General features: G+C 40.8%; 2 protein-coding genes across 2 annotated transcripts in view; one reads left to right on the forward strand and one right to left on the reverse strand.

The window, feature by feature from the left end:
• slc8a3 (solute carrier family 8 member 3) overlaps nucleotides 1-18,049 on the forward strand; it is a 122,681-nt gene that overhangs the window by 5,252 nt on the left and 99,380 nt on the right. The window contains exon 2 of the mRNA XM_083997782.1: nucleotides 4,196-6,063. Coding sequence (XP_083853908.1) covers nucleotides 4,283-6,063 — 1,781 coding nt within the window. The 5' untranslated portion in view covers nucleotides 4,196-4,282. The remainder of the gene's footprint in view (nucleotides 1-4,195; nucleotides 6,064-18,049) is intronic.
• LOC311005395 (uncharacterized protein) lies at nucleotides 9,383-12,146 on the reverse strand. The gene is made up of 3 exons (XM_083997789.1): nucleotides 11,424-12,146; nucleotides 11,098-11,266; nucleotides 9,383-9,520 (listed from the first exon to the last, which is right to left on the reverse strand). The coding sequence occupies exons 1-3, from the start codon at nucleotides 12,076-12,078 to the stop codon at nucleotides 9,391-9,393; spliced, it is 954 nt and encodes a 317-aa protein (XP_083853915.1). The 5' UTR covers nucleotides 12,079-12,146; the 3' UTR covers nucleotides 9,383-9,390.

Raw genomic sequence — 18,049 nt, forward strand, 5'->3', positions numbered from 1 at the left:
GCTGTATTCACATTAGTGTTTTTTTTTTAACAAAGGAAGTAGTACAGAAGTACTGGTGAACAATGCCTTGTCTACTCAGTGTTAACATAAGCTCTTTGGTTAAGGTTAAGGCAGAGGTAGTGATTTCACCTAAATGTCAACACAGCAAACAGATGGTTTTTCATGCAGTGTGGAGAGTTTTAAACCAATATCACAGTATTTAGGGGGAAAAAAGCCATTATCAGCACAGCATTATGTTTTCTTGCTGTTGCAGATCAGTAAAAGGTTATACAGGAAATGCAATTTTTCAGGGACAAGGTTGTCACGGAACATATGGAAGTGCTATGCACAGTAATACTAAATTGCTGTATTATCCCTTTAATGCTGTGTTTTCAGGCCATGGTAGGTTTTATGAGAGGATTAGCAGAAGTAGTGATGATATGTAATGATATAGAAGTAAAAGTAGCAGTAGTAGGCTACTATCAGTAGGGTTGCAACAAGGGGAAACTGAAATGATAGACAATCCAGTTTACAATAAAGTGACTGTTTATGCTTCTGGTCAGTGATCACCTTCCAACACATCATGCAACAAGGTACCAAAACAAAACACCTTGGCAATGCAAGGTGAGGTGTATTTATCATATAATTTGTATTTTGGAAGAACTGTAGTTTAGTTTCAAAATAATCTCCCTGAGCATGATTTTATTCATCCTGTGAAACGTGTAAACCAGGGAGGAGGTATTACCGACCATCGACTCCCTCTGTCAAGTGTTACTGTATGACCTTATATCCTTAAAATTCTCTGTTTCACTCCGGTAGTTTGCTCTTGGATTCATGGGTATTTGGTTTGTTTGCCATTTTGTTTTACCTCTGTTTATCCAGGGTCGGCCGGCTGAGCACATTCCACTCTTTTTCATCACTGTCCTCCTTCCATACTCTGATAACACACATTCACGCATGAGGACACAGGAGTCTCCCTCTGTCTGCTTTAAAGCTGCAGGAAATCACAGTGAAGTGTTGAAGGGAGAGGGAGTTTCAGGCTCATTTAAAGTGCAACTGCACAAAAATCAATATTTTTTTATATTAATCAATCTAAGGAGTATCTGAAAAAGATAGTGCTGAACCCACAGACTCTGAAGTTGCTAGGCTGAGCTTTGTAGCTTCTTTGAGCTCATTTTTTGATTTGGCGCGCATGCACCCACTGTTCCCATAGTATCGTCTTTGACTGTAACAGGCAGCTGTTTTATATTTGAAGCTGTTTTAATCTCTGAAGACTGACTGCTTGTCTGCAATGTGAAGCTGGGACTGTAGTTTGCAAAGTTAGCTAGCCTTCTGGTAAATATGATGCAGCATTTAACAGCTAGTGAGCCAGATATTTCCCTCAGGATTTGCTGAGGACCTTAACAGACCTAAGAAAAAAAAGAGGTAATATTGGATTTACATTCATCAGTGCAGCAGAGACACCGGACAAAGTATTGACTGAAAATCACAGGTTTTATGCAGTAATCCTGCATCATGTTGCTTTTCATTTGACTATAGTCTAAAAATAGAAAGGTTGAGCAAGGTTACAATGTTGGGCTGAAGTAATTTCAGTCAGTCTAAAATATGAGTTGATGTTGATTTGACACTTTAGTTCCAGGTTACCCCTTCACTAGTATATCACCAAACAATTAAATGACCAGTCATTTAATCATTCCCGTCCCCAGGTTGTAACATACTGATAGGCCCTCCCTTGCCTTTAAATCCTGGATGCTGCGTCTATTTCTGCCTCATTGCAGTTTCTGCTCATCCACCCTGGCTAGCCACCATGCAATAAAAAAGACAGGGAGAAGCTAGCTGGTCAGCAGCACTGCTGCTCTGATTCTAAAACAGGAAAACATTTCCCTCAGCCTCCCAGTGCCCAGTGCTTTATTCATCCCGGCTGCCAGTTTTTCATCTTTTCAGATTTTGCAGTGTTTTTAACTGATTTTGAACAATGTACAGTTAAAAGAAATATAGTCTTGTAGGTGGGTTGTTGTGTTCAACTTTCAGTCTAAACAAGTGCAAAGCCTTTCTTCTCATTAAGTAACTTTGTCACTCAATTATTTCCCTGTTGTTTTTGTTTGTGCTCAGCGCTGTCAGTTCTCACAGGGGATTGCATAGCTGGCTCCTGTCCATATAAATGGCTCTGCTGATTCAGTTAAATCTTAAGTTCCTTGTCTCTGCCTCTGCTGCCTCCAGATCAGCGTGCTCCTCTGCAATCAACATCCTTTTTTTTTAATTTTTAATTTTACATCTGAGGAATTTAATTTCGAACTGAGGTAGCTTCTCTTTTTGACATTTCATCTATCAACTCTATAAAAAGGTGCTTCAGGAAGGACACATGTCTCTGAATATTACTGAGGTTATGCCTACCAGTGATATAATCATTTGTTCCTATGAACCGTTTAATTAAAAATATTAGAAATACATTATTCTAGAATAGATTAATTGATGCCTGAATATTTTTTTGTGGTTTTACGTGTGTTGACACTGCTCAGGTTTCAGGGGTAATATTTTGCTTTCTAATAGATGTGAGTGCTTCAAATCTGCCAGCTCTTTTTGACTATCCACACCTCCATTGGAAAATGTTGACAGCCATCCAAACTGGCTGGTCGTCTGTCTGAATGATATCATTTCCAAAAATATCGCCTCAGTTCAAGTAGGTGGACTTATTTTATGTTGTTTTAAGTCTACCAAGTAAAGAGTTAATAAGAAATCTGTATTACACGGCATAACATCTGCCATTTAATGGATGCTTTTATCCAAAGTGCCTTAAAGTGCCATGTGTACATACTGTACGCATTTTAGTGCAGGAGGCCCCAGAGGTAATCAACCCTTTATCCAGAAAATCAGAACACAAGAATGCACTTTTAGGTACAAAATAAAAAAAAGTGACTCAAACTATAAACAAAGCTCAACAAAAGCAAAATGAAACAAATGTCACGGTAGTATAAGAAATGTAATCCTCCGGTGAACTCAGGCGGGAACGATTAGCTCACACTGTTAGAATCTCTCTGAAGAGATGACTTTAATTGTGCGTCTCATGGGCCCAAAGGTTTCAGATAAACCACACCCTAACCACCATATAATCAGATGCTGTTAAAAAAGAGAGCCTCAATAATAAATCCCCTGTGTTACATCTTTAAAGTTTGGGCTGGTTAAGTGTGCTTCACTCTCCCGTTGCCTTTGGCCTCAGCTGTTGGCATCAAAAGAATTGTCAAGTCCTATCTCATGAGAGCTGACGAGGTCCGTAAGATGCTTAGCTCGAGCTTTTATGAATTCGGACAGTGTCTGCATTGTTGTGGTAATGCTGCGCTCTCTTGCGGAAGTGGTAAGTGTACATTTAGGGCTCTGTATATAATGAATTTGGACGGGACATCTGTACCCTTTGTTTTAGTTCGCCTCTTGATGGTCTCCTGCCTCCTCTCTGCTGCTTTTTTTTTTTTTTTTTTGCCAATGCGACATTTTGGACAGTGCTTAGTTTGCCAACATTGCACGCCTGCTGAGCGAGCTGTTTGGTCCAGAGCTGTGTGTATTACCCCTGAGATTTCAGACAATCACGCTCAAGTCCACATTATTGGCCGCACGTATCCACATCTTAACTGAAAATAAACTTTATGATGGAAATGAGCACACAGCCTGTGATTTTTATTAAACCAATGTTATCTACATTGTTCACATAGTCGTTTACAGACCTGAAAATCTCATGAATTTCTCGACTCTTCAGAAAACTTAAAGGCCTCATGACTATGCTCTTTGTAAAGGAGGAGGCAGAAACCTTTACTGAGAGTCAGATGGATCATTTAAATTTGTGCACTCATATAAAGAAATGTCTTGCTTCAGACAGTGTGTGTTTTCCTCCCTTTGAAACCCGCTGTCTTACAAACCTGTACAACTACTACTCCTTAAACTTGGGATTTCAAACAATGTAGAAATCCCCTAAGGTTGGATAACCATTCTAATATGCCTCTATTATTAATCGTGCGATTTAAATGAATACACTGTACTGCATTTAGTATGTACAATAAGTATTTATATATTTATCAAGCAATAGATGCATTCATTTATCGACCCAAAGCAATGTGGTGCAATTATTTTATCACTGTTCTTCCCCCGTCTGGATGTTTACAACATAAAAGATAGAGATATCAACTAACACCCATATAATCTCTATTGTTTGTGTCTGGTGTCTTAGGTGGTGGGTGGAGAAAAAGCACAGCCCAGTGCTGGATCCCAGAGGGACTGTCAGTGTGGTAAGGACCCTTGAGACGAAGGAGGGTGCATGGAGGGTTCAAGGCCTGTGAAGCCGGGGTCGTCAGCCTGCCTCTGGTTGGGGCTGGTCTCTGTGGCTGTAGCCTTCCTCTGCACAGAGGCCCGGACCACTCCGAGCCCCCTGCTCAGCCCCAGCAATGCAACCTGCGAGGGAAACTCCAAGTGTTACGCGGGGATCATCCTGCCCATATGGTACCCGGAGGATCCGTCCATGGGAGACAAGATCGCGCGGGTCATTGTGTACTTTGTGGCCCTCATCTACATGTTTCTCGGAGTGTCTATCATTGCTGACCGTTTCATGGCAGCCATTGAGGTCATCACCTCCCAGGAGAGGGAGATTGTCATCAAAAGGCCCAATGGGGAAACGACCACAACCACAATCAGGGTGTGGAACGAAACGGTGTCCAACCTCACCCTCATGGCCTTAGGCTCGTCCGCCCCTGAGATAATGCTCTCTGTGATCGAGGTTTGCGGACATGGGTTCAAATCTGGCAAGCTCGGGCCCTCCACGATAGTTGGCAGCGCAGCCTTCAATATGTTTGTCATCATTGGCCTCTGTGTGTCTGTCATTCCCCAAGGAGAGGTACGCAAGGTCAAACACCTCAGAGTTTTTTTTGTCACTGCAGGCTGGAGCGTTTTTGCTTACATCTGGCTCTACATGATCCTGGCTGTCTTTTCTCCCAACGAAGTCCAAGTCTGGGAGGGGCTCCTCACTCTGGCCTTCTTCCCCATATGTGTCATCCTCGCCTGGGTGGCGGACAGACGACTGCTCTTCTACAGGTTCATGCACAAGAAGTATCGCACTGACAAACACAGAGGCGTCATCATCGAGACGGAGGCCGAACGCTCCAAGGGAATTGAGATGGACGGCAAGATGGTCAACTCCCACTTCATGGATGGAGGTGCAGCCAGCAATTTGATCGGACTGATAGAGAGCAAAGAGGTCGACGAGTCCCGGCGCGACATGATCCGCATCCTGAAAGATCTGAAGCAGAAACATCCGGAGAAAGAACTGGATCAGCTGGTTGAGATGGCCAACTACTACGCTCTCTCGCATCAGCAGAAGAGCCGTGCCTTCTACCGCATCCAGGCCACACGCATGATGACAGGCGCCGGAAATATCCTCAAGAAGCACGTCGCGGAGCAGGCGAAGAAGAGCACCAGCGTGCAGGAGGTGCACGTGGAGGAGCCGGAAGAGTACGTGTCTCGGATCTCCTTTGAGCCCGCTGTCTACCAGTGCCTCGAGAACTGTGGCGCCGCCATTCTGAGCATCACCAGAAAAGGCGGCGACATCAATAAGACGATCTACGTGGATTATAAAACGGAGGACGGCTCGGCCAACGCTGGGGCTGACTACGAGTTCACAGAGGGCACGGTGGTTTTTAAACCAGGAGAGATGATCAAGGAAATCAGCATCGGCATCATAGACGACGACATCTTTGAAGAGGACGAGCACTTTTTTGTGCGCCTCAGTAACTTGCGTGTCCTGGAGACTGAGGACGAAGTGCTGTCCCCCAACAGTCTCCCGTACCCGAAGGCCATGCTGGGCTTCCCCTCCGTGGCCACCGTGACCATCCTGGACGACGATCATTCGGGCATCTTCACCTTTGAAAGCAGCTCGGCGCACATCAGCGAGAGCATCGGCATTATGGAATTGAAAGTGCTGAGGACTTCCGGAGCAAGGGGGACGGTCATTGTGCCTTATCGCACCATGGACGGACTCGCCAAAGGAGGAGGGGAGGACTTTGAAGACACCTACGGAGAGCTGGAGTTCAAAAACGACGAGACATGGTAAGACACAAGCTCCTTTTCTAAAATAGTTGTTGGACGGTTGCTTTTCATTAATGGGTTGTTGGCGATTTATCATTGGGCATTGTTTGATTTTTAATCACCCAAGGTTATTGAAGATTGAATTTAGGAGTCATAAAGTCATTTTCCTTTGGTCCTTGTTTTTGCTTCCCACTGATTTGTGGGTTTTGATGTAGCATTGCAGTTTGATGGTTGTAAACCTGTCAAGAAACGATATTATCGCTACCTTCAAAGCTGTTCGGCGGTCCACCAGTGCTTACTTTTGATACAAATACGTTTGTCCCCTCTGCGTCTTGACGTCATTTAATCCAGAACATTCTTTGGTGACCTGCTCACGTGCCGTTTGCACTGAATTTTAAATGTTTTTTTTCTTTACATGCTCAGGCAGCGTACTCTCTCATCAGTGCGTACACTCTATATCCCCTTGTTTTCCTGTCAGGAGATTTTGCTCTCATCAGAGCGCTTTGGTAGCAATCCTGTGTGTGTTGCATGCAATGGGGATTCAACTTTGGGATTCGTCACACAACCCTGGAAACAGGAAGTCCTTAAGTAACCCTCCCCTTGCCTCTCTAATCCCTGCTGCTTTTGTTTTGTCGAACTTTGGGGTTTATGCTCTTTTCTTTTCTTTTTTCTCATTGTTTTTCTTTTATTTCTGTTTCAATTGAAACAAAGCAGCGGGGATGGACAGAAACAGGATATTAAAAAAGATAGAGAACTACAACAAAGGTCAAAGACCAGATTCAGGTTTATACTGTAATAATGAGTGCATGGTAGTATTTTAGGTCAGTAGGTACAACGTGTAACATACATGATGAGAGAGGGGGGTTTCATTTGTTCTGGGGTCAGCCATGCTATAAAAGCTTAGAGTTTGGTACTAAGCCTCTGTGAGGAGTCGTAGCGTCTTATGCAAATTGTGTATATTTTGTATTCTCATCAGCTGTACCATCTGTGTCCAATACTGCACTACAGAAACACAGGCCTACGACTGAGTGGGAATGTTGTAGTAATAGAAACGTGCTGTGCTGTAGCATAAATAGCATCGCGGCCGTGGATCGAATGATGCTATACCGCCTTTTGCCCCGTGCGTGTGAGGCGGTGCTCCGGGATGCTGGCATGTGTACAGAATTGCGCCTCTTGAGAAATATTGATTTGTTTATTTCACAGCTTGCATCCGCTTGCATCTCACACATCAGTCTGCAGGCACTGAATCAAAGTGACATCCGTCCATGACATACCCCCTTCCCCCCACCAATCAGGACCCTCTCAGCATGTCGAGGCTGACTGGCAGGGTCTGTGCTCCGGGGTGCGGGATCCTGAGGTCTGCGGCAGCCCAGGAGACCGGCGGCGAGGGGGAAGTGTCGGGGTGATCAGCGTGCTCTTGGGGCCTGCTGAGCTCTCAGGGTTTAGCTTGATTTATGTGAGAGTTGCTTTTTGGGCCGGGCCTGAAGGCTGCCGCGGGAGAGTAGAGGGGGAGAGATGAGGAGAATGACTATTATTATGAGACTGCTCTGATGTTGTTGGCATTGTGAGGGAATGCTGGTCTATCGATCTGTTCATTGTGTTGCACATTGTGCTGCGAGTTGGATGTTCTTACATTGGAGCAGTGCGCCGATGTGAGAGTGCACAACTTGACATGCTGCGAATTGATAAATACAAGAAATGATCCGGGAGAATGGTTAGATAATTATTTCTATCCCACTGTAACAGCAATGACCTGTGTTTATTGTCTGTTTCGTACATTTATGAGAAATGGACAATGTTAGTCACTGTCTTGATAAATACAGTACTAGTGAGCTGGGAGAAGAAAAAAATACTTTATTGCCAAATAATGATTATTTTTGAACAGTAAGGGCCAGGACTAAGTTCATTTATCCACCCCCTTATTCAGCACTGTAAAAAAAAAAATCCTAAAAAAACGGTAATTTTCCGGCAGCTGGGGCGCCAGAAAAATATTGTGAAATAACGGAAAATTACTTTCTCATAAAAATACAGGTTTTTTCCATAATTAAAATACAGTTTTTAGTTGTAATTTTAACAAGATTTTGCCTCATTTTAAAAACATTTTCACATTTTAAAACAATTAAATTACCTAAAAATATGGTAAGTAAATGCTGGATTACGAATAATAATGCTTAAATTTACAGAAATGTGCTGTTTTTAATTGGTTTAATGACATTATTTTATGTAAATTAGTTGTATAATAATTTGTGTTTGATGTAATAAAACAGTATATGACACAAAAATAATGTGATTCATCTTTCAAAATATATCAAAAAACTGTAGAAAAACTAGATATTGGGTTTAAAATTGCAAGAATTTACCATTTTTAGATCATATCAAATGTTATTTTACGTTGTTTTTAACGTTTAATTACAAACATTTTACGTTTTAAAACAATTAAGTTACCCATAAAGATGGTAAATTAACATTGTAATATGAATAATAATGCTTAAATTTACAGAAATGTGCTGTTATTAGTTGGTTTTAATGGCATTGTTTTATGTAAAAAAAACTGTATATTACTTTATATTAGATGTAATATAACAGAATACAACACAATAATTTGATTCATCTTTCAAAACATGCCAAAAAGACTTAACTCCACGTTGGGTGTACATTTTTTTCCTTTTACATTAATTTCCTGAATATTTAAAAGGACGTTCAACTTAAAATTCCTCACCTAATAACACCAGAATTATTTTTTATTTTAAATGGTTTAAACTGTTTTTTGGCCAGTGGGAAAAGGGGCTTAAATGAATTGTTGTACTCAAATGAGAGTAAGCTGAACAAGAACAGCTACAATTTTCCATTTTCAGTATTTTTATTGTAACAGGTAACCAGTATTATAGCAATATGGCTCTGAAACAACTGATTTGGAAATGAAAGAAAAGTTAAAAAAAAAAAAAGTTGAGTTACCAATTCAGTGTTATTTCTATCCAAGGTATTCATAACTTGGTCAAGTCACTGTACTGTACATCCACAACATGGATTACAAGCCTACATTAAACCTCACTGTAAATTAATCCACACTATCCAAGTCATCCATAACCTGGTCAAGTGACCATACATTCAAAACATTGATAACAAACTTAGTCAAACCTCACTGTAAATGAATACACACTCTATCCAAGTCATCCATAACCTGGTCAAGTAACCATAAATCCACAACATTGATTACAGACTTTGTCAAACCTCATTAGAACATTGATAACAAAGCTACATAACAAATAGCTTACATGAAACCTTACTTGACATTAATCCACAATAGTCTGTGACTTAGACAAAGTATCCATAACTTGTGAGCACTTCTTATTCCCTCCACTCGTAGTCTGCAATTTTGGTGATGAGTGTGAGAACCTTTGGACTGACGGCAAGTTGTTTTTTGGTGGCGTTCCGCTCCACTTTTGATCCCTTGTCTGGATTTATCTTGAAGAGGCACCTGTCAAATGAAAAAAAAAAAAACTTTAGTAAGTGTGGACTGTACTGTAATGTAATGTTGTCATACATTTGCAAAAAAGTTACACAACAGTGTAGACAGAGCTTGCTTGTGAAAGAGTATTTGGACATACAGGAACTGTGGAACAGTGATGTAATGAAAAGATTAACATGTGAGTACTGTGTATGTGAATTGTGTATGAATGTGTTTGAATGTTTGAAGGTGGTCAGAGGGGGTTTGGTGTGAAATGGCAGCCACGCTTCCCTCAGTCTGCCCCAGAGCAGCTGTGGCTACAAACGTAGCTTACCACCACTGGTAAGAATGTGTATGAATGAATAATGGTTTCTGTAAAGCGCTTTGGGTGATTGAAAAGCACTATATAAATCCAAGCCATTATTACTGTTATTAGTATTAGTATTAGTATTAGTAGTGTAAATACTATTTCAGGGAGAATAACGTAACTTCGGTCAGGAGGATCTGCTACTCAAAGGTTTCTTGGGCATTTGAGTTTTGTTTTGTCATTATTTCATAAATAAGAATTAACAAGCACTTGTTTCTGTAACTTGACATGAGCATGAATCAAGGATAAATAAGAGACACAGTCAGTCTAAAAACCTGAAAAACAAAAATGAACTCTCAGGTAAAGTTTGGACCATTTTCATCCAGTAGGGGGCAGTTTTCACATCATTTTTTAGTGATAACTCTCCCTTGTGATAGAAAATGTCTTTTTTTTTTTATAAATTCCTGAAATTTTATTTAAAAAAAATTCAAAGAGGTCAATAATACATTGTCCTACTCAGTGTATGGGTCAATCTTTCATAACTCAATCAGAAAAAGAGAAAATAAGGTTGTTTTTCTCTTACAATAAAATCAGAACATTAAAATGAAGTTTTTGATTTTATTATTTTGTTATTGTGGCCTTTTGATAAATTCAGGAAATGCCTGGAGACTTGTGGAAGTACAGGTGCTTTACTTTCAGCCTACATGCACAGCAGGAAAGCCTGACCGGAGATCTATCTGCCAACTGCCTGCAGACTGCAACTACTCATGGCAGGAGACGGGTCTCCCAGACCGGACAGGACCCAGCACCATCTTCAGTAAAGTTCCTCCAGACTCCTGAGATTAATAACATTATCCAACAGCTGAGCAGAACAGTAAACTAACTTCAGCCCACAGAAATATCCACAACACAGGTCCATCTCGGCAGCTCCACGCTGCTTCTCTCCGCGACCCAACTCCACCTCCTAGTGGGGCCTCCTCAGTGGCAGTGCTGGCTCCTGTCTGGTCTGAGTGATTCCTGGCATGAGTGCTCATGCACAGTCAGGCTTTCCTGCTCTGCATGTAGGCTGAAAGTAAAGCACCTGCACCTCCACAAATCTCTAAGCATTCCCCCAAATAAATATAATATCCAAATAAAATAAATTGATGGGTGGATCATGAACTTAAAGGTGTGAGAATGTACCACATTGTGACCAACAGGTGAGTATTTCAGCATTTCAGCACTTGAGCAGTGCTCAGTTTTACAGTATGTGCATTATATATCTTATTTTGATGTATTGAATTGACTAGTGGTGTCTTACCTCTGTAAGAACTCCAAAGTTGATGCTTGGGCTGCTGGGTAAGATATGTTCATACAGTAGTACGAACCAAACATCAGCAAAAGAGCATCACTGAAGATTCTGATGTGGCCATTCACAATGGTCTGATCAACAGACAGCATGAAATTCTCTGCCGCCAAAGTCGAGTTTCCTGTTGTGTACAGGGACAAGAGAAGGACAAGAGAAAAATACAATTAAATTATCATCTTACAACTGAGTCCAGTACAACAATAACAAAGTAATAGTACTAATAGTTTTCTGTTTTTTGGTTTTAATTTATTGTGGTGGAGAAAGATAAATATTCATACCGCAAACAACAATACATGGTGTACTTGGAAGTCCAGCACAGTCCACTTCAGAGGGCAGGGTTGTTTGATCCACTTTGTAGAACATCTGTTCTTCTTCTTCATTGAAGTACTTGAGGAGTAGTGGAAGAAACACAGCAACATTCACATCTGCAGCATTTTTGCTTGATGTTTCCATTTCCCTGAAGATGGTCTCCATCTTCCCTGGCTTGTCAGCCGATTTAAGAAATGAAATGACTCTGGCACATTTATTTGCTATGTTTTTGTCTTCCATGTCCACACCTGTAAGCTCTTTAAAATGAGTCTTCATGCCAGTTGTCTCAAACAGATATGGCCATTCCTTTATCAAGTCAGAAGTCTCAGTCCCACTGATAATGTCCTTTCTCTGAGTGAAGAAAGTGACTCTCATCATATTCTCAATGGCTTTGCTGTCACAGCATCTTTCTCTCCACATTTTCTTTAACTCTTCTTGTGCATGTTTCTGAGATTCAGGGGTTTCATCAGGTGGCAGCTGTGTTGGTTGCCAGTTTGTACACCCATAAGTGTCTAGTCTTTTTTTCTGAGTTGGGGTATCCTCTCCTTCACTGTTGCTAATACTTTGTCTCTTTAACGAAAGTGAAGTGTTTCCTCTCTTGAGGTTGTCCACTCTGCTGACCATCTGTTTGGTGAGTGAGTCATATCCACTGCCTACAACTTCACCTTCAATGACATCAGTAAATGCCACAGGGTAGGCCTTTGTCATCTTCCTTGCTATCTCACTGATATGTTTCTTCCCAGGTGTTGGGCACATGGTTAAGATTTCACTGACAATGAGCCGTATGATTTCAAGTCTCTCACTTTTTGTTGGCCGCTTTCCCCTTTCCAACTTTCTGATGATCTCAGATGGAATCTTCTGCCAAGGAATTTGAAATTTAAAATGCCAGCTGTTGTCAGACAGTCGACGAGGTGTGATATCTGTACTTGAACTACTTGTTGACCGTGGACTTGGAGTTTCTGAGCTGTAACCACCTGGAGAGAACACAGAGAACATTAGCTGTTATTAAATAATAGGTGGGTTTTCATTAAGCCTTTTTCCTCTTTCGGGATGTTGGTTCCAGGCAAAACTATATAGAAATGACTGTCATTTGTCCTCTTTTTTTTGCAGTGTTCAGACCGAGACTTAATGGTAGTGAGATGCGCTGAGTCAAGGCTTCAACACCCATGGTTCTGGTCGAATTTTATTTTTCAGACCCATAAAGAACTTGTACTTACTTACTGATGCAACAGTTAAAGCTATCCAATTTTACACATTGTATAATGTAACATGCATAATTTTAACTCAAACATCTATATCTTTCCACAAATAGTCAGTGGATATCATTTTAACCCCAGCATGTAGTTAGTAGTCCTGATACTGATTGCAGTAATGGAAATGGGAGGAAAAGAAAACAACTAAGCACAGCAACAGTGGAAATATTACCTGCATGGTCACATGGGTGAGTTCATGAGTTTTCTTTATCAGCATTGGGCTGAAAATTTTCATTTTTTCCCTTACTGTTGTTGGCTGGGAGACCTGACTGTTTTTGTTGTGTGTTTTTATTCTTTTGTTAGGTTGGAGCTTTTATTGAGTCTGAAAACATTTACAAGTGATCCAGTTTACGAGCCAGGACCAGGATAAAGGTGCAAGAATATCCAGCCTTTTCCAACACCACAGCAGTCACACTAGAGATGACACTGTTGCTTTGGGACAGACAAGCTTGCGAGATCTCAATATAACACACCACATAGAGTAGCAAAGAAAATACACATCAGACTGACTATACATGGGAACTAAATGAACAACACATTCTTGTTGGGGGGATTGCTACTGGTGGATACAAAAGTCATTTTTTTCTGTACATTGTAATAAAATATCCTGTGTTCATCCCTGATTAGTTGTGTGTGATTTGCTACCGAATCAGAATCTAGAGAAGATAGACCCAATTTATGATACTGATTTATAGGCACACTGTCAATTCACTGCTGGTGATTGTACTATATTACAGTTAGTTACTGGTAGATTATAACATTTTTCAGCCCATCTAACCCAAAAGAATGATTCTGTGCAATAAATGCATATACTCACCAGAAAGGGCCATCTCGTCAGACTGTGTTACTGGACTTGTACTGGTGCTGGCTCTGCTGAACTGTTGGTTGCTCTGGTTGCTTGGAGGACTGTCCAAGACATCTTGCTGGCCTTAATAAAGGAGAGATAGTAGTAATATTTAAACCATACAGACATCACATTGCTCAATCTGGGTATATTAATACCCAACATAATTATATACTCAGTAGCCAATTGATATATTTCAAAGTGTTCCTTTCTCAATATAATGCAGTACAGTACACCACCACTAACACTCACTATGAAATCAATAATGAACAAGGTATAGTTTATAGTTATCACCTTTTTGAAAACATCAACAAAAATGTAGAGAAGATTCTTTGAAGTATAATTCATAGTAGAACTGCTGTATTGGACTGCATTAATTTGAACAGGTGTACCTAATAAGTATATTTTGACTTTGTACATTTTTCTAATGTGAAAGTTTATTATGTACAAATTGAAACACATACTTTTCTTTTTGAGCAGTGACAGAAGTTTCCTGGCTTCAACTGGTCTCAGGACAGAAAGGAGGTCACTCTCCTGCAGGTAGCTCAGGTCCTCCAGGTCCTCAACTCCTAAACCTTGCAGATGCTCCAGCAAAGGCTCAGGGTCTCTCAGTTTAGGAAGACTTGATTTGATGAAAGACAGGAGCGGACTTTCTGTATCCATGACTAGGAGGACTAGAAGGGATGAAAAATACTGCTCAAGCATTACTGTCAGATTTTAATCTCTCAAACTCCAGATTACTCTGAGTCAACAATGCTATGCTTAAGTGAAATTACCCTTGTCCCACAAAGGTTGTACACAGGCAAAGGATAATAATCTAGTTTCTGCTCAGGCTTCCAACATTTCATGCTCTGCCTTGCTTGTTTCACTTCATACAATGCAAACGCTGGCATGTAGGACACGTCATGAGGTGTCACGATAAAGTACACATGCTGGTCCTGCGTCACAAGCATGAGCTCAATCTGTCCGAATTCAAGTGCCTCACCTTGGTTTAAACACAGAAAGAGTCCCTTTTTGTACTGAGTGCCTTTCCACTGCACCTCTGTAGCTGACTCAACATTGGGTTCTTTGACTAAGGTTTCTCCTACTGCAGAGCGCACTGCTTCACTGTACAGTTCAGCATGGAAAGGAGTGGAGTTCTTAACCACCAATGAGGGTGCAAAAAAGGAGCCGGAATGTAGGTATGCCTGCAGTAGCTGATGGTTCTTTGCAAGTGTGTGACATACATTTTTGAAGTTTTGTGTCCTTCGCACACATCTTTTGAAATATGAATGCTTGCTCTCAAACCTCATTGTCCACAGCCGAATGAGTGGGCCAAACTTTAGTATTAATGCAGGGTAGTGGGTGAGGTAATGATGCTTTGGTTTTAGTTTTTGTGAAGGAAAACATTCTTTCCTTCCTTCCAGATAATCACCGATCAAAACACTGAGCAATGCAACCTGGGGTACTGATATAGTAGGGGCACAAATCAGTTCCACTAGCTCTTTCAGCTGGACAGTCAGTTGCCATACAGGATCCTCTGTGTCTGTGATCTTTTCACCAATGATAATGGGGAGAAGTCTCAGCAAAGACCAGTTTTCTGCTGCCTGGCCACCTAATTTCACACCCTTCTCTGAAACTTCAGCTGGTTTAGAGCTACCATCAGATCCCTGGTAACTAAACTGTTTGATCCTTCGATTAAGCTGTGAATATGTGAAGAATTTCTTCACCTTGACAAAATGGTTCAGGTAAATGGCAAGGTCAAATGCCACGACACCCTCAAAGAGATCATGGCCAATACAGGGTGGGAGGCCTGGCTGGCAAACATGAAAAAATGTCAGTGAATTAAAGACAGAGTTACATTTCACACCTCTGACTAAATTTGCATCACCATTTTGCAGTTCTTGAACAGTGTCATTGTACTCTTGTACTGTACGGATTGGAGCATGGTGTTCCAAATCGTCTAGCTCACTTCTGGTTACATGACAATATCGGCAGAAATGTTGAGATGTACTGAAATTTTCTGTGAATCCACCAATGTTATGTGACCCTAAATTGTCACCGGCAATGCAAAAGACAGTTGCCTTAACAATGTTTCCAGAGATATTCAGTCCATTTGTCTCCAGTTCTCCAAGATCGGTTATCAATTGAGAGAACACTTTCTCGTGGCCAAAATATTTGAAATCAACTTCTCGGCACAAAAGCAAAAGCTGCAAGTTGTCAATAGTGGATCGATGAAAAGGTTCAAAATTTGCAAGAGTGAAGTAGACTCCAAGCATCTTATGTTTTTTCTTTGCCGAGCCGAGGGGATTTACCACCTCAAAAGCATCTTGATAAAGTATCACTTTTAATGTGAGACCTGACTCAGCAAAAAGAAGATTGGACTTAAAAACCGATCCATCACACACATCATTTAAAATATGAGGTGTACTCTCATTCTCAGATGTAGAACCCTGTTCCAGCACATCAGTATTTTTTAGCAGAGTTGTCAATGTATGCTTTATGGGAACATACTGAGCATATTGCTCCTTTCTATTTTCATCAACCCCCAAAAAAATCGGTTGTGGATGCACGTATGGAAAATTCTCCTCAAAATACCGTTTTCTGTTGTAGTCTGTGGAAAGGGAGGAGCTGCAGGATCCATGAATATCTACATCATCTAGGGTCTTCAAAACATCTTCAATTTCAGTCTCAGATAGTTCAGTTTTTGTTTGAAGAGATGCTTTCAGTTGACTTTTCGTGTACTGCAGGCACATTCCATTAAGACTATTCAGTTCTTCTACGATCAACTGGATTGTAGAGGAAGGGATAAGTTGTTTGGCCTGTAGTTTCATATAAAACATGCACAGATTTTTCATGTACAAACTTTTCATTTGTGCAAGGTCTGGGACATCTGCCTCAGGCTCATCATCAGCTGACCCTTCATTTGCCTGGCTTTCAGCAACAGAGGACTGAGACTCACTAGGAACTGAAGGAGGGCAGTATGCACCAGAGACATGCAGAGCTGTGGGGTTTTTGTGCTTCCTAGATAGGTGGGCTGTGAAAGATGATGTCACTGAAAAAGTTTTATCACAGTCTTTAAAGGGGCAATGCACTACCTCTCTTCTTGAAATGTGAGATTTTAGGTGACAGAGAAGGTCTTTAAGGTCGATCAACTGTTTCTGACAATGTGGAAGCTGACATAGAAAGGGTGCCTGCAAAGTTTGAGACTGTGACACGGTAGATGACCGCCGATGATGGCGGTAAACATGACATTTAAAAGCATTGTAATTTCTGAACCGAAACTTACAACTTTCCATACAACATGCATACTGATAATGTGGCTCATTTTTATGAAGCCCTTGATGCATCACGTACCCTTTTAGGGTATTCACTGAAGCACCACAACTATGACAGGTGTAATGTTTTGACATCCTTAACTGCAGTGCAGTACTCACTTTTTCAGTTTACTCCATGAAATCAACTCATCATTTATCTGCAAAGAGAAAGAAAAAAAGAAAAACACATTTATGAAACATGAAATTTGCCAAAATCAAAATAAATGCTATTGACTGTGAAATAGTTAACCTAAACTGTGTTCGCCAATCTCCCCTCAATTAACTAAAAGATGACCATTAGCTTATCCTTTACATATTTTTCAGTATTGTTTGAATTTCATGTTGACCAGTGACTAGTGTTGCACCAAAATGAAGATTTGAAAAACCTTGAAAAAGGCAAGAGGAAGATCAAAATATTTGTTTTAAGAAAGAGTAACTGGTTGAAATAAACCATTACCAAATCTCAGTATCATTTATAAAATATCTGTTCTCTCTTCTTTGGAAGAAAGTACACTTAAAATGGCTCTGAGCACTCGTGAAAAGAAAGGAACAGGTGGGGGCTAGCAGAGTTTTTTTTTTTGCAATAGTGGATTATTGACATTAGAAAAAAATTCAAAACCAGATATTGAAAAGTTACATAAAATTAAGCTTCCTATTCTAGCCAAAAATCATGCCATTTCAAGTCATACAGTGGAAGTTATGGACAAAAAAACTAGTGAAAATGTATCTGTTCATTGTTGCAGCTCTAAACAACTGTTCATCTTTTTCTCCGCCTGTGTCAGTTAGTTCGCAAAAGCAAACGCAATGGCAAGCTAAAGTTAGTAGCTGGTCTGGCTAGCTAACATTTCAATTGACAACATGCCGGCGTATTCTGTGCCTTTTGCGGAGTGAGTAAACTCAGAGGCATGGTGGTAAATAAAACTAATGCTACTCAGCTTCAGTTTGATACTTGCCGTCTACCGTCGTCCTTCCTCGAGCCTCGACGTTAGCTGCTGTCCGCTGGAACCGCAACCGCGGCGCGTTGGTTGTTGATCTTGCTCGAGTCAAGTGTCACGTCGAAACAGACAGTTTCTGACCAACCCAAACGGGAACCGCGCTTTTTTTTTTTTTTTCAACTTTATTCACAGAAATGTCCAGAACAATACTGTTGTGCCAGGGAAGAAAAAAAAATGCTTTATTGAAAGCATTTAATTGCAGCTCAC

Source organism: Trachurus trachurus, assembly GCF_905171665.1.
Source record: "Trachurus trachurus genome assembly, chromosome: 22".
Classification (NCBI taxonomy): Eukaryota; Metazoa; Chordata; class Actinopteri; order Carangiformes; family Carangidae; genus Trachurus; species Trachurus trachurus.

Coding starts and splice junctions, on each gene's coding strand:
- LOC311005395 (XM_083997789.1), bottom strand. CDS start 12,078: ATGGTCAGCAGAGTGGACAACCTCAAGAGAGGAAACACTTCACTTTCG. Junction 11,267..11,423: donor ACCATGTATTGTTGTTTGCG/GTATGAATATTT, acceptor TGTACACAACAG/GAAACTCGACTTTGGCGGCA. Junction 9,521..11,097: donor ACTTTGGAGTTCTTACAGAG/GTAAGACACCAC, acceptor TTCATTTGACAG/GTGCCTCTTCAAGATAAATC.